Source organism: Bacillus rossius, chromosome 15 (assembly GCF_032445375.1).
Source record: "Bacillus rossius redtenbacheri isolate Brsri chromosome 15, Brsri_v3, whole genome shotgun sequence".
Taxonomy (NCBI): Eukaryota; Metazoa; Arthropoda; class Insecta; order Phasmatodea; family Bacillidae; genus Bacillus; species Bacillus rossius.
Window position 1 is genome coordinate 26,624,440 of NC_086342.1, and position 14,558 is coordinate 26,638,997.

Sequence of the window (14,558 nt, forward strand, 5' to 3'; positions counted from 1 at the left end):
TTCTTACTAATTTTCAGTGGGTGCACCTTGAGTTATACAACACACATCTAACCTAAAGTACAATGCTTCCCACACATTGGTTAACATGTCCGGAGTAATGAAAGCAATAGCTTCTTGAATTCTGCGTCTCAACTCTGGCAAATCATTAGATAGCGGCAAAACGTAGACACCAATTTTTATAAAGCCAAAGGGAAAAATCGCACGGCGTTATGTCAGGTGAACGTGGAGACCAGCGAAAAAGAGCTCTGTCGTCTCGACCATTATCCGATCCAACATCCAGGGACTTCAATGTCCAACCACTCTCATGCAAAGAACATACAATGGAGAACGCACCTTGAACTGAAATTACAGATTCACTCTCGGCAAATTGTAGACCACAAAACAATTCACGCTCAAGAGTCACCATTTTGCGTGGGTAGCGCTGCAAGCGAGAAAACAACAAAGCAGTAATCACGTGTGCGCCTGTCTAAAAACCGTTTGATTTACTCTTTAATTGAGACTTATAACCAAACCTCCACTCTTACAGTTGATGGAATTAAAATTTATAACCGGGACATTCTTTTATGGACATACTGTGTACCGAGGTCAAATCTATAAAGCTTAAAAACACGGAGAATTGAAATTCAATGGTAACGTAGCCAGTGGCGTAGCCAGGATTTGTGTATGGGGGGTGTTAAGAAGAATGCCCCTCCCCCCCCCCACCCCGTATTAAAGCGGGTGGTCCGGGGGTCCTCCCCCGTGGAAAATTTGTATTTTAAGGTGTGAAATAGTGCTATTTTAGCAGTTTTCGGTACTTAAATTTAAAAATTTTAATGGTAAAATTTTTATTAATTTTAATATGAAATCTGTTTGAGTGTTGAATAAGAAATTAATTAAAGATTTGGTGTTAAGGGTGGGGGGGGGGGGGTTTTGAACCCCTTAAACTCCCCCCCCCCCCCCCCCTGGCTTCACCCCTGAACGTAGCACGGCCAAGGGTGGTGACGGAGCTCGGGTTCACCTCTTGTCCTGGAACGCGTAGTAGCGCCCGCCCCGCTCAATGCCCTTCATGTGCCGCTCCTCCTGCTGGATGAACAGGTTGTCGGGCAGACGGGACGACACGCGGGTCTCGTCGTCCGCCGTGATCTGGCCCGGGTAGGCGACCATCAGGCGGGCCGCCCGGTTCACCACGCTGCCCAGCACCGTGAACTCCTGCCGGATCTTGTGGCCCATGGTGCCGACGTACAGCAGGCCTGCGCATCGCACCTGGACCGTTAGACGCGCGGTCCGTGCTCTCACATCCGACACGCTTCTGCAACACCCGGGGGCAAGATTTTATGATTCAATTTTCAGGTCAAATTTGATTTTTAAAACAGATCATTTCAATTTTTTTTATTTTTATATGTTAACTTCATTCATAAAAACAGTGCATTACACATAGAAAAAGCAGGGAGATATAGAAGTGTGACTCTATTTGTCTTTAAAACATAACATATTATTTCAATTTTTTATTTTTATATGTTAACTTCATTCATAAAAAAACAGTGCATTACACATAGAAAATAGCAGGGAGATATAGAAGTGTGACTCTTACAGAGGAAACTGAGACCATGTTTTGCTTGACATGTGACGACATCTGTTGGGTGGGCTCATAACTAATATTTTAAAAAAACTCGGGTGGGAGTTTCAAGTCCAAAGTGTTAGGTTTATAATGATAATTTAACCACTTGATGACTAAACTGTGCAAAAAAAAACTTAATACTGTTTTGTAATAAAAATGGGCTTGTGGGAGACGCAATGTATTTCTATTTCACAAAATATGTGGCAACCAAAATAAAGTGAATTAATTATCACTGGTATGTTTTCCTGGTCATAGCTGATGCATTTCTTCTCACAATAAATGTAGCTCTGTTAGTAATATATTATGAAAGTTACTCTCTAGCGGGTGGGTTTAAAACTACTTCAAAATCTAGGTCTTAGTTTCCGCAATTATTAGAGTTTCTTCACCATGGTATTACACCTCAATAATATGAACCTGAAGGGCCCATAATTTTGTTACATTGCAATAACGAGGTTTGTACTAACCATAACTATTACTAAATTTAGTCACAACTTTTATATTATTTCTAAATCAAATTCAATTGAAGTTTAATTTTTTTTATTTAGTACATACAAAACACACCTAAAAAAATTGAATTCCTCCAAGGAAACTTGCACACAATTTTTTCCAGAAACAAATGTAATTTTTTAGGGATTTTAAACTACAAATTTAGAATGGATCAAAAAAACTTTGAACCTACACTAAAACAAAGCAATGGTATCAGTATTACTTTAGTTGAAACTTCACATTGTTTCTTTACATTATTCTGGGAAATTTGTACTAACCATACTTTACTTCATGTAATAATTTATGTTTGGAACAAATATTAATAACCATACTTTAGTATTAAACAAATAAATTACTACTATAACTCCTATGTAATTTATAGGGACTGTGAAAACACTTTGTGTTAATAAAAGTTTTATAACAGAGTTTTTATAAATGAGATTTCACTGAATTCAATAAAAATGAAACTAAAAATATTTCTTATTAGTTATTTCCCCAAAATTATCTCAATTTGGCTCACACTTAATGCATTTATTCAATGAAATAATTAGTAACAAGCATGCCTAGAACATAAATACACAGAAATAAAAAAACCAGCACATTTGTGTCTGTGTTGTTACATGTCATGTTTTTCACAATATAACAACTGGGTGTATATACATGATGTTCAAATACCTGGCAAGCTAATTTCCAGACCTTTGAAATAAATTTTCTTAATGATTTTTTTTTATTTCCATGGGTGATTTTTAAGTTATAATTCTTTAGGTGTGTTATAGAAAAAATGATGAAAGTGAATTTCTATGATGTGCATGCACCATGCAAAAAAAAATTTTACAGGGAAGATGGCGGACCCACGTGTATGAACATAAACCCATTTTAATCACTTTCATAAAAATTAGGGGACATACTAAACGTATCGGTGTGCCAAATTAAACTTTATGATAGTGAAACTACCCTGAAAATAAATTTGGTAAACTAAAATAATCATAGGGAAGAGTGATTTCAAGTTTTAAAAATCTTAAGGATTTTACTAACTTTACATTTATAATACATATTCTCCTTTATTTATATTATAGGAGTCCATGTAAAGTGACTGGCACATTCGTACAGTTGCACCTGTCTGATGTGTCGGAGGTGATAGTGCAGATGCTGACCTATGACGTCAAGTGCTGACGATAGTCTAGTGGAGCGAATCTTTCTGACCATAGCTGGCATAGTTTAACTTCCGAGATTAGACAACACCATTTGCATCTCACGTCGTAAACAATATTCACCAAAAAGAAACTCAAAATGTAAGATAGAGCTAAAATTATCATTTTCAAAAACAAATATTTAATTTTGTATTTCTATAATTTTATTTTATAGTTTTAATTTTTGTTGAATTTTTATTCTAATATCGATCTCAATAAGGAAGTTGAATACATATAATCGAGTCCATATTAGATGAAAAAAATAAGTAATGTATTTAATCAGTGCAAGTGTTCTATTGGAATTGACTGTAATAGATGCAATGTGGTAATTATAAAGTAATTTGAAGTCAAGTGTGAGACATGAATCTTTGACCGCAATGACAAAGCGGTCTGTACCTGTGGTAACCCCGATGGACACCGTATCCCAGCCGATCTCTTGCTCCAGCTGGCCGAACATTGCGTGCGCGCACGTGAGCGCGTTCAAGGACTGGTGTTGGTACCCGTAACCGGGGAGACCGAAGATGGCCAACAAGGTTACATCTTTGTCGAACGCTGACACCTTGTTCAGGCAGCCTTTACGCCAGAGCACACTGTGGACGGAAAGGGGAACAACACACACAAAGTGGTGGTCAAACTTCACTCCTCTCGGGGGGCCAGGTATCATTTTTGAAACTAATCCGAGGGCCAGACAATAATAAACACTACATTAAATTTCTTACAACAATTTTTTGATGTGTAACATCATGGCTCACGGCATTTGGTAGGAGTACTTGCGAGAATGGATTGGATTTCGCATGGAACGGAAATGTGTAACCAAGGTGCTGCCATTTGAGGTGGATGGTGTGAACCAAAGTTCACAAAGACAAAGGGAAACTTTATACGTAGTATTGTTACGAGTATAATGTGGGGGAACTGGGTCATAAGGGATAGCCCAATTAAGCTTAATTACTGTTTTATTTATTACCAATATTTACTTTACTAATATCTGATTGTGCTTAAAAATATCTGATCACCAATCACTTGCACTTAGAAATGTTTATTCGCAAGTCACTAATGTCTGTAAAGTTCCACAGTTTGCACTCCTCACTGAAGCTAGGCTCCACAGTGATTCACCCCTTACCTCCCGCCTGTCCACACACACACACAGCCTCACGCCACACAGTCGCACGCTCTCGAGGGGGTCTCACCCCCTCTTCACGATGTCGCACTTCCCTTCACTTGCGGAACTCCCATGGAGGCCAGCATCGTCGCTTATATTCCCATGGCTTCCTTCTCGGAGGGACAAGAGCGGCTGTGATGTCTCGAGTCATCCCGGGCCGAACCGACGCCCGAAAAGTCCAGAAAGTCGACGTTTATTCTCTCCACTCCGCGCGGCGACTTCAGGAAACCAGCAGAATTCCCAGACCACTTAAAGTGTCAGTGACAATTGTCCGAGGCCCAAGGCAAGATGGTGAGCGATGAGTGAAAAGCGGAGAGCAGAGAGGCAGAAGGGGATGGTTAGACAGACCCTTGTAATCCGACCGGGCACATGGTACATGCATGACAGCGTCCTTGCGGGACCGCTGACCAGACTCACTGGAAGGCCCACTCAAGTACCTGGCACACGTCACACCCTTGCCTCCTAGAACGCATATAACACTGCACTCTCCTTAAACCCGTTTGTCCTGAACAGTTTATGCATCCCTTCCGGCATATTCCCTCAATCAGTCCAAACGTACCACTTTCAACCGTCCCCTCTTTCCTCTCTGGATGTCGTAGACCACATCATTTAGTTACTTCAAGATTTCATATGGGCCTTCCCATGGTGATTGAAGCTTAGGGCACCTTCCCTTCCTTCATTGTGGATTGTACAGCCACACCAAATTGCTCTCCTGAAATCCAGTTGAGTTAGCCTTCAGGTCGTTCCTCATCTTCATTTGATTTGTTGCTAGACCTCTAGATCAGCGGTTCCCAATAAGTGTTCCGCAGAACAGAAACGTGGGGTTCCGTGGCCGTGACACAGTTGTTCCGTGAGTCAGGACGAATGTCATTTACAGCAGGCACAATTATCGTCAAATAACTTCCCTTGAAGGAGTTGGGGTTCCGCCAAAAGAAAATTCGATCATAGGGTTCTCTTGCCGAAATAATTGGGAACTGCTGCTCTAGCAGCACTAGCATTCACATAATCAGTGGTTCTGGTCGGCTCCCTGCGAGGATGACCGATTTTGACATCACAGGGCAGCCTCAACTCCTGTCCAAACACAATACTCGCAGGGGTCTGTCCAGTGGAGTCATGGATGGCAGATCTATATGCCATCAGGAACAACTGGATGTGTTGATCCCAATCCTGTTGATGCTCGGCCACAACCTTGGCCAGGTGTTCCTTGAGAGTTCTGTTGAACCTCTCCACCATGCCATCAGACTGAGGATGTAGGGCTGTAGTCCTGGTTTCATTTATTCTGAGCAACCAACACACCTCCTAAAATATTGTTGACTCAAAATTGTGGCCTTGGTCTGAGTGGAGCTCCACTGGTAACCCCAAATCTGCAAATGAAGTTGTTGACTATTGCATCCACAATGGTAGTGGCTTCTTGGTTAGGAAATGCATAAGCCTCTGGCAACTTACTGAAGTAATCCATTGCAACGAGAATATACAAGTTACCATCTTTAGAATTGGGAAATGGTCCAGCGATGTCAATGGCTATCCTCTCAAAGAGGCCCTCATTTCCTCACGACTTCGGTGTTGTGACCCCTTTTTAGCTGAGCATGCTTCGCATTGTCTACACCAAGCCTCCACATCCTGGTGACACCTCAACCAATAATAGCATTAATGGATCTTGGCTAGAGTTTTGTTCACTCCTAAATGACTACCAGAAGTACCATCATGGATTTCTTTCAATACCTGCCACTAGACTCTTTGGAAGGAGCAGTTGCATGGTAACAACTTTTCATTTGAACTCTCCCATGCTCTCATTAGCAGCCCATTCACCATCCTCAAGGAATTCCACTGTGCCCAATAAGCTTTCACAGGCCTTCGGTCACTGGAGATCTCATGCCATATTGAACTTCCAGTACCATTGAGTGCTAGGTCAGGATCTTGCTGCTGCGCTGCTTTCACCTTTAGATATCATTGTTTGCCAAAAATCTTTGATTCCCTCATTTTTTCTCCACCCTTTTGCAATGGTTGCAGTCTGCCTTGCAAGGTCTTCGGGAGAGAGCATCGGCATTGCTATGAATTAGGCCTTTTGTGTGTTCTATCCGACAATCATTCAGCTGCGATGTCTTCCTGCGAGTTGGGCAGTCCCACTGATGAAGCACTGCGGGCATCCTCCTACTATTCTGTTCTGGTTAACTGGAGTGTCATTCAGCAGCTTCTTCAATGCCCTGAGAATGTCTACTTCATTAGTGATGTTTATGGCATTTGCTTCATTGAAGGTCTCAGTCCAACTCTCCTTGTCCTGATGCTTGTGTTTCTTTGAGGCACTAAATGCTGTCTCGATTTCCAGGGCATGGACCAAGGCCTCGCAGCTCTTCTTGTGCCAGGCAAAACAAAGAATTTGCAGGACCTCCTCATCTCTGAGTCCGTACACAAAAGCACTGGTGGCTAGCTGCTGGCGGAACTCCGTTGGTGTTTTGGGTAGACGAAGTGCACGAGTTGCTCAATGTCTGCTTCAAATTCTTGGAGTGTTTATGAAGATCTCTGTAGACGTGTCTTCAGGGTTGTTTTATACACCTCGCCCATAAACTGGGGCTGAATGACAAAAAATTCATATTTCCCTAATTAGGCACATTATCATATCTGTTCATATTGTTTGTAAATCTTATAATTTTTATCTAAATCTTTTATCTGCAACAATTTTTGATAAAACAAACCATTATTGTAAGTAGTTTAAAAAACCTGGGGTTGGAATAGAAAAATAAATAAAACTTCCTTAGCATGTATGCTACTAAATCCATTCTTATTTTTGTTTAACTTTCTAAACCTTTACTGAAACTATTGTTAAAATAAATTTTTATCTAACCAACCATTACTGCAAGGGGTGGAAATAACTAGGTTTTAACATATTTACTTTCAAATACATTATAATTTATTGTTTGAATCCTAAACTTGTTACCACTCACCACCTCCGGCTAGCTCAAAATTAGGTGATGAGTGAACATACAAGCTGGTAGCAGGTCAAGAAGTAATTCATATGCAATGTTTGTTATATTACCTGTTTTTTTTTATTCATGTACAAACAAAATATCACATACTTCCGCACCTCAGAACAAGCAAAAATTAAATGTACATACAGAAAAGAGAAAACACGTAGACTCTTCTTACGAATTTTAATTGGTGAGCCATCGCCCGACCATGACCTCTTGTCATGGTGCTCAAACAATGACTGCTTGGCACGGTGCTCTGACAATGACTGCCCATACAGCCTTCCTCGATACGTGCGGGCAGTGTCCTGGGCTCGCTGACGTAATTCTCAGCCAATCACAGCGCATGGCAACAGAAACTTCCATGAAATTCTTAGTTCTGTTCCCACGACCCAGCAATTTTGTCTCTCTCTCTCTCTTACACACTCCCGTGACCGTGACTCAAACGCCTAGCGTGTGAAACAAAACCTCTGTCGTGGAAATAACGGAGGAGAATTACGTCAGCACGCCTTCCCACAAACAAGCCAGCAAAGAAAAAAAAACTGATGCATTATAAAAATAAAAGCATTAAACCAGGTGAATTACGTTCACAATACCTGACATGGTCAGTTCAAAATTACTTCTAAAAGGAAAAACTTTACATCGCTTGATGCTTGAATACGACAAAAATTTTAACAAATTATTATTACTGAATTGTCATGGGGAAGGCTGTATCTGAGTTGTTACAAACTTCATTTAAAACTTTGGTTGAAACAATTTTTGATGAAATTAATTATTAACATAAAAACAGGGGTTGAAATTTAAAACATTCATAATTTCTTAGTGTCAAATAAATTTAAATATATTTTAAACCATCTTAATATTATCTTAAACCTTGTTGCAAAGCAAATTTTTACATGACCACAGTATTAGTGCAAGGGATGAAAAATAGTGTTTAAAGGTTAAAGTTAAAACAATTAAATAATTAACTTATTTGGTATATAATATGAAATTTGTTTTAAGTTATTCAATGGTGGATACATTGAGTTAAAAACAGTCATAATGTTTTCGCAGCATGGAAAATGAGCAAATATTTAATAGATAATTTAGTACTATTTGGGAACATAAATATGTTACGTACATTAAGATCTTAAAATGTTCCAGACGTATATAGAAGTTTCCAAAATATTTCCAGAAGAAATAGGTACTTTGAAATCTACCTACACCTGTAGACTGTGCCGAAAGGGATTTTTTTATATTGCTACTGTTATTAGTAATTAATTTTTACACTACGATAAAGGTAATTTTTTAAACGCAGATATACTTGCTAGTTATTTGTATTTTTCCCAGTAGTTTGACATGCTTTTTACAAATTTTTATATTGTAAAAGTGCATCATGTATCAGTCAAAATGACACTATTTTGGTAAACTATGTATTATTGAACAAATAAGTGTTGTATTAGTTGAATAGTTGAAAATTGTGGTATCTTTATGAATAAACAGTGTCCATAAAAAATTAAAACAAAAACATTGAAATCTCCTGATTTAAAAATTAAATTGGCCTAAATATAAAACCATAACAACCTTGTCTCTAACTATTGCCTGCTATAAATGCAATTTTCCAGTGCATTCGTGGAGTAATTTCACCCAAACACGTTGGAAAACCAAAATCAAGATTGCAAGAACAGCTCTATAACCAGTCTTCTCTAGGATTGCAAGTTCTATGTCTTACACTACACCACCTCACTCGATCTCAAGAAGTGGTAGATTCGGAGACAATATTGAGACTACAGCTAACTGAACTGTGTTCCAGTTATTCTGTTATCTCACGACAATATGAAGTCGTGATCGAAAGAAGAAAAAAATTAAAGAAAAACCTAAAAAGTGGATAACTGTCCACATCAACAGACATGAAAAATCTTATATGTGGTCCTAAATAAACCAATAAAAGTTTTCTTCCCAAATCAGTTGCTTAAGCTCACTTCAAGGAAAAGAATGTTCGGATGCTGAGTTCTGAGAAATTTTACTTTTATGCCCAACTTATTTTTTTTAATGTGAAGCATAGCCGTCACTCCATCTATTAACTCACTTCACTACCGAGTAAAATATTTTGTAATAAATTCCATTTACTATGAAATACATCATGTATGAAATCGATTATGAACAGCATACCTTAAGGCAATGCAGACGGCTTTGTTGACAATATCTTTCAGCTTTGAATAGTTTACACCTGGCTTTGGAACCAAATGCACAAAAATCACACCTGTTTGCCGTAACTCATTCAACATATCAAGGGGAAGATGCGAATCAATCTGCAACAGCATATGAAAAAGTCTTCAGCAATTCGGTATTTTTTTTTTGTGCCAAAATGTACCGAGCGTTTGGGAATGAATGTTGTTCTACGCTGTGTAAGATATGTTTGAAAACCCAGTGGAACAGCAAGATGCCAGGATATTGCAGATTACAATTAGCTTCAAACTACTAAGGTGCCAACTCGGTGCTTTTAAATTCTGTCGTCAATGCCAGTGGTTGGAATCACACCCAAGACCCTCAACACCCGAGTGTGATGCCTCAGTGATCATAGACAACAAAGACCTAAAGTGGAATCAAGATAAGGTGCAAAAGTACCACCTACACTTTCAAATAAATGATTATTACATTAACCATTTAAATGTTTTGTATAGGGCTGTTTTGATACCCAATACCTGATACTGGTATCGGACATCAGTCAATGTTCAGCAATTGGCCGATACCAAGATATTGGCACAGGTATTGAAGGTATCAGACACAATAAAATCAGAACTTTGATTTTTTTTTTTAATATTTGTTATGTTTGTCTTAGTTACAGCAAATATGTTTTATATTCATTGAATTATTTTAACTAAATTTTTTAAGGCTAATAATAAAATTTATCTACTTAGGCACTGTTTAACTACAAGTATGAATGAAGAGGTTTATCTAATAAATAGTGATGCACAATTTTCAATTTAAGAAAAAAATGGCATTCTCAAACATATTTATTAAAAATTATGTTTTTATTATCTATTCATATAGTGTGGCAAGTAATTGTAAATATTAATTGTAGTACAAGGTATCCGTGGAGGTATCTGGGTACTGGTAGTGGTATCAAGTCATCAGGAATTGGGATCATGAAAGAAGGTATCGGAAAAACCCTCATTTTATCGGTTACGTGTGGTACAAACAGCAACATTAGTACCACATCAATAAGTGTTATTTATTTTACTTTTCCACTCAAAAAATAATTATTAGCTGTTTTAAAGTCAAACTTTTACATTAAATTTTTGTTTGGACCCCAAATGATTATATCCAGTCAAGCAGTCGTACATAAAACAGAAAACTTAATGAACAAAGAGCTTGTAATTCTTCATCAACATGAAACTATTAGTGCTTTGTATCTAACCAAATAACTAAGTGAGGTAATGGTATTTGTTTCATTTACCTAAAAGAAACTTTATTCCAGAAGACCATTGAAAGAATAACAACATTGTTGTCCCACAGTTTAACCAGCCATGATCTTCACTATCTTCATCACTCAAAGTTACCAATAGTTGCATTACAAACAAATGTATACAGCTTCAATTTAAAAATGTCAGATTTAATTTCATAGTAATGTCTACAAAGACTGTTTACAACACAAATACCACCAAGGAAATCATAAACAGTGTGTCTAAAAGTACTGGTGAACCAATTCCATGACTTTTGAAGGACCTATTAACACCATTTTCTTACCAATTTTTAAACCACTAGGTCATTTTTATAAATAATAACTAACATTTAAAAAATAAAAATACAACTATGCTTCTGTTCGCAGGAATATGCTTTTTTTTTACGTTACATACCTTTAGCCTCTTAATAATTTCTACATGATTAAAGTAGGTATAAATTTTCCCACCACTTACTTTTTTAATGTGAGACTATAAATGGAAGTGAGGTGTAAATAACAAAATGCAGGTTAGTATAAGCTGCTAAAAATGGTTTCATGACTTCCACCAATATTACTGTTTATTTTGGTAAATTTTTTTTCCATCAGCATCAATACTTTCGCATGACTTTAGTGAGCTGTAGACACCCACCTAAAGCTACAGCACTTACTTGTTCCAGTACTGGCGCCGATATGAACATTCGCAACTTTTGAATTATGGATGGACGAATCACTTTCCCAATGGCCGCACTTACTCTGGGCCGAGCTGAAAAGTAATCAAAATCCCATGTTCGCTATCAGTGTGCTCAATGAATATTTACTGATACTCTTTATTGCAATGTATTATGGCTTGTCTTACACACCGAGTTGGCTGTTTTATTTTCTTGTCTTCACTAATAATGAAGGAATTTTCCTTTACTTTTTCCACTTGCATTTGTGTTGGGTTACAAATTTCATGTCTGATATTTACTAAATGTTATTTTTGAAGTGAAAAAGTCCCAGAAAGTATGAATAAATACTTTTTACAAGTACTAGATAATGTGTAGTAAATATAAGTTGAAGAAATTCAAGACAAAATACAAAATGCAAGAGAGCTAACATGATAAATTTATAAGAAAAACCCTGAAATAAACTTAAAGGAAAAAAAAGGAAAAGGAAATGCGAGGAAACTAACCCTCACAGTATGATTGATATTTATTTTAAATATAAATATTGCCAGTGTAACCTAGAATGTCATAGATTTGTAAATAAAAAAAAAAATGATCACTGCAGAAGTTAATTATAGCATTATTTAAATATTCGTATCTAGCGTTGCCTTTAATAGTTGAGTGCAAAACACGTATCAAAAGTTCTTAAATATCAAATTTTAAAGTTTTTTCCGGCTAATTTATCACTCAGTTAGAGTCATGAGCTCTTTAGTACTCTACCACTGGGATAGTATCTAGTTGCAATTTATTCCTATTTGTACACACATACCTGATGAAACTATTTCTTGGCATACAACTCTTTAATTATTTCATACAGCAAAACATTTTATTTAGAACTCACTATTAACAATCCGAAACTTCCATTTTCATTTTTAAAACTTCTCTTTTTGTTACAAGCCAGCAAAGATATTGCACTTCTTTGCAAAAACAAAGCACATAAAATAAAATAATCTTTTCTCATAGTGTTCATTCGAGTCCAAAGACAAAATAAAAATTATTCAGTTTCATAGTGCTGTGAATATGGCATATTTACAGTAAATAACCGACATAGCAAGTGGGAATGAGACTTAATTAGTGAAAATTCACTTACCAATATCAAAATGATCTTCAGAACTTTCAAGATCAACCTCTTTGATATTTATTTCGACATCTTCCTCGTCTTCTTTACCCGTAACATCATATACGGATATTATCTACAAAGAAATAACATTTTCAAAATATATTAACAGCTCATGTGCATTATGTACAACGATTATAATCATTTATGTAACAGAAAGTATTGAAATGCAAACAATTCTTTAGAGAAATAAAACAAGCTGGGAATATCAGAGAACTAGATTACCTCCTCAGTACCAATTTATCAGAAAAATATTTTTGTACTCTGAGAAAATGTACAATATACTGTACATGCTATAATTATTATAATAATAAGAATATTTAAGGTTTCTTTGCTGGAACCTCTTCCAAAATTACTAGTTAGTCATAAAACCACTAACTGACAATTTATTTTTTACAAGTGCTTTCTTGGCATTAAAGCGTACCAGATTGGAATGTACAGTATAGTGTACATTCCCACTGAGGAGGTTTTAAGTTAAAAAATCACCAAGAAAAATTAACTTTAAATATTGAAACGATCAGGATCAAAATAAGTCCAATAATATACAAACCAAAGCTCGGAAGTAGGACTTATATTTTAATTTGAGTTAAATTTTGAACGTTTTGTGATCTGAATAAAGAATGGGAAAGTAACACCATAACTATGGAAACTGCAACATACATGTGTTGCAACCAGTAAAACATCAATAACACCTGCCTAATTAAAACAAACTACTAGTTCCACAAAAATAAAGTACATATAATTCCATACAACACAACTTTTGTTAGGTATTAATTATGTCACCTATTTTTCTGTCGTAATTAGAACATGATGGATGAAATGTTTATTTGTCATATATATATAGGTATAGAGAGAGATTCAAATTAACTGCATATTAACTGTAGGATACAAGTAAAAAATAATAATTATTTAAATAAAATTTATCTTAATACGTATGCCATGTTTTTAAAACTGATCAAAAAAGTATAAAATAATTCCTCCTAGTCCCATACAGATTCTTAACCCAAACAGATTGTCCTGAAAATTTGTAATTGTGAATTTTTAATACATATGAAAATACTTGTAAGATTTAAAACCAAAAACAAGGGGCGCATGCAATAGATGGTTGATGCATGAATAGTTCACCTAGTTATAGACAATTTTATTGCACTGCAAATGATAGGAACTTTTTTTTGTTAGTTTTTGCAACAGCTATCCCTAAACTCCTAACTATTACTTATTGCATGCGTCCCAATTTTTTTGTTATAAACCTTACAAGTATATTCATTGGTATTAAATATTCTCAAACACAAATTTTCAGTACAATATTAATGGGGTTTCAAATTTGTATGGGGTGAGGAGAAATTATTTTGTACTTTTTAGTTTGTTTAAAAAATATAGTATGTTAAAAAAAATTAATTAATTTTTCTACTTTTTAGTCTTGTGTGTGCATTGTCATTCAGTTTTAAGTTATGTTTTAAGTTTCAAATCTCTAGCTCATCTAAAAGTTGGTTTAAAATAAATTGCAAAATTTGTGCCAAACAAACACAGACAAGAAAAAATGTTACTAAAAATGTAAAAACGTGGTGAAAAATATACAAAAAAAAGATAATAGGCATGATTTTTTTCGGTGGTAACAGGATCGTAGCACCATTTCTGTTTTCTTATTTCATTTATCATTATGCATGCAAAGTGAACACTACTAATAGTGCTTATAACAGTTATTCTTTCTCTAACAATTGACTTTGCATGTGTTTCGGATTAAGTTGATTTTGTTATTTATCGATTTCGGTGTAGGTTATAGACAAATTTATTAGTGATTTTAATTTATTATTATCATGACTTGCAAATGCAAGTTCAATTTTTTGCTGAGCTCACAAAAAGCTCGAGCTATGAAGATAGCCAGACAACAAGAAAAATCACTTCATGTAGAACAGCG

The 14,558-nt window shown here is 36.2% G+C and overlaps 1 protein-coding gene across 2 annotated transcripts in view; it reads right to left on the bottom strand.

Annotated features, from left to right (window-relative positions):
* The window catches only part of LOC134539422 (adenylate cyclase type 10-like), a 62,523-nt gene that overhangs the window by 37,801 nt on the left and 10,164 nt on the right, over window positions 1–14,558 (bottom strand). For both annotated transcript variants that reach the window (XM_063381447.1, XM_063381448.1), the window contains 5 exons: window positions 12,614–12,716; window positions 11,488–11,582; window positions 9,547–9,686; window positions 3,670–3,863; window positions 998–1,229 (listed from right to left, as the gene is read on the bottom strand). In XM_063381447.1, coding sequence (XP_063237517.1) covers window positions 998–1,229; window positions 3,670–3,863; window positions 9,547–9,686; window positions 11,488–11,582; window positions 12,614–12,716 — 764 coding nt within the window. The remainder of the gene's footprint in view (window positions 1–997; window positions 1,230–3,669; window positions 3,864–9,546; window positions 9,687–11,487; window positions 11,583–12,613; window positions 12,717–14,558) is intronic.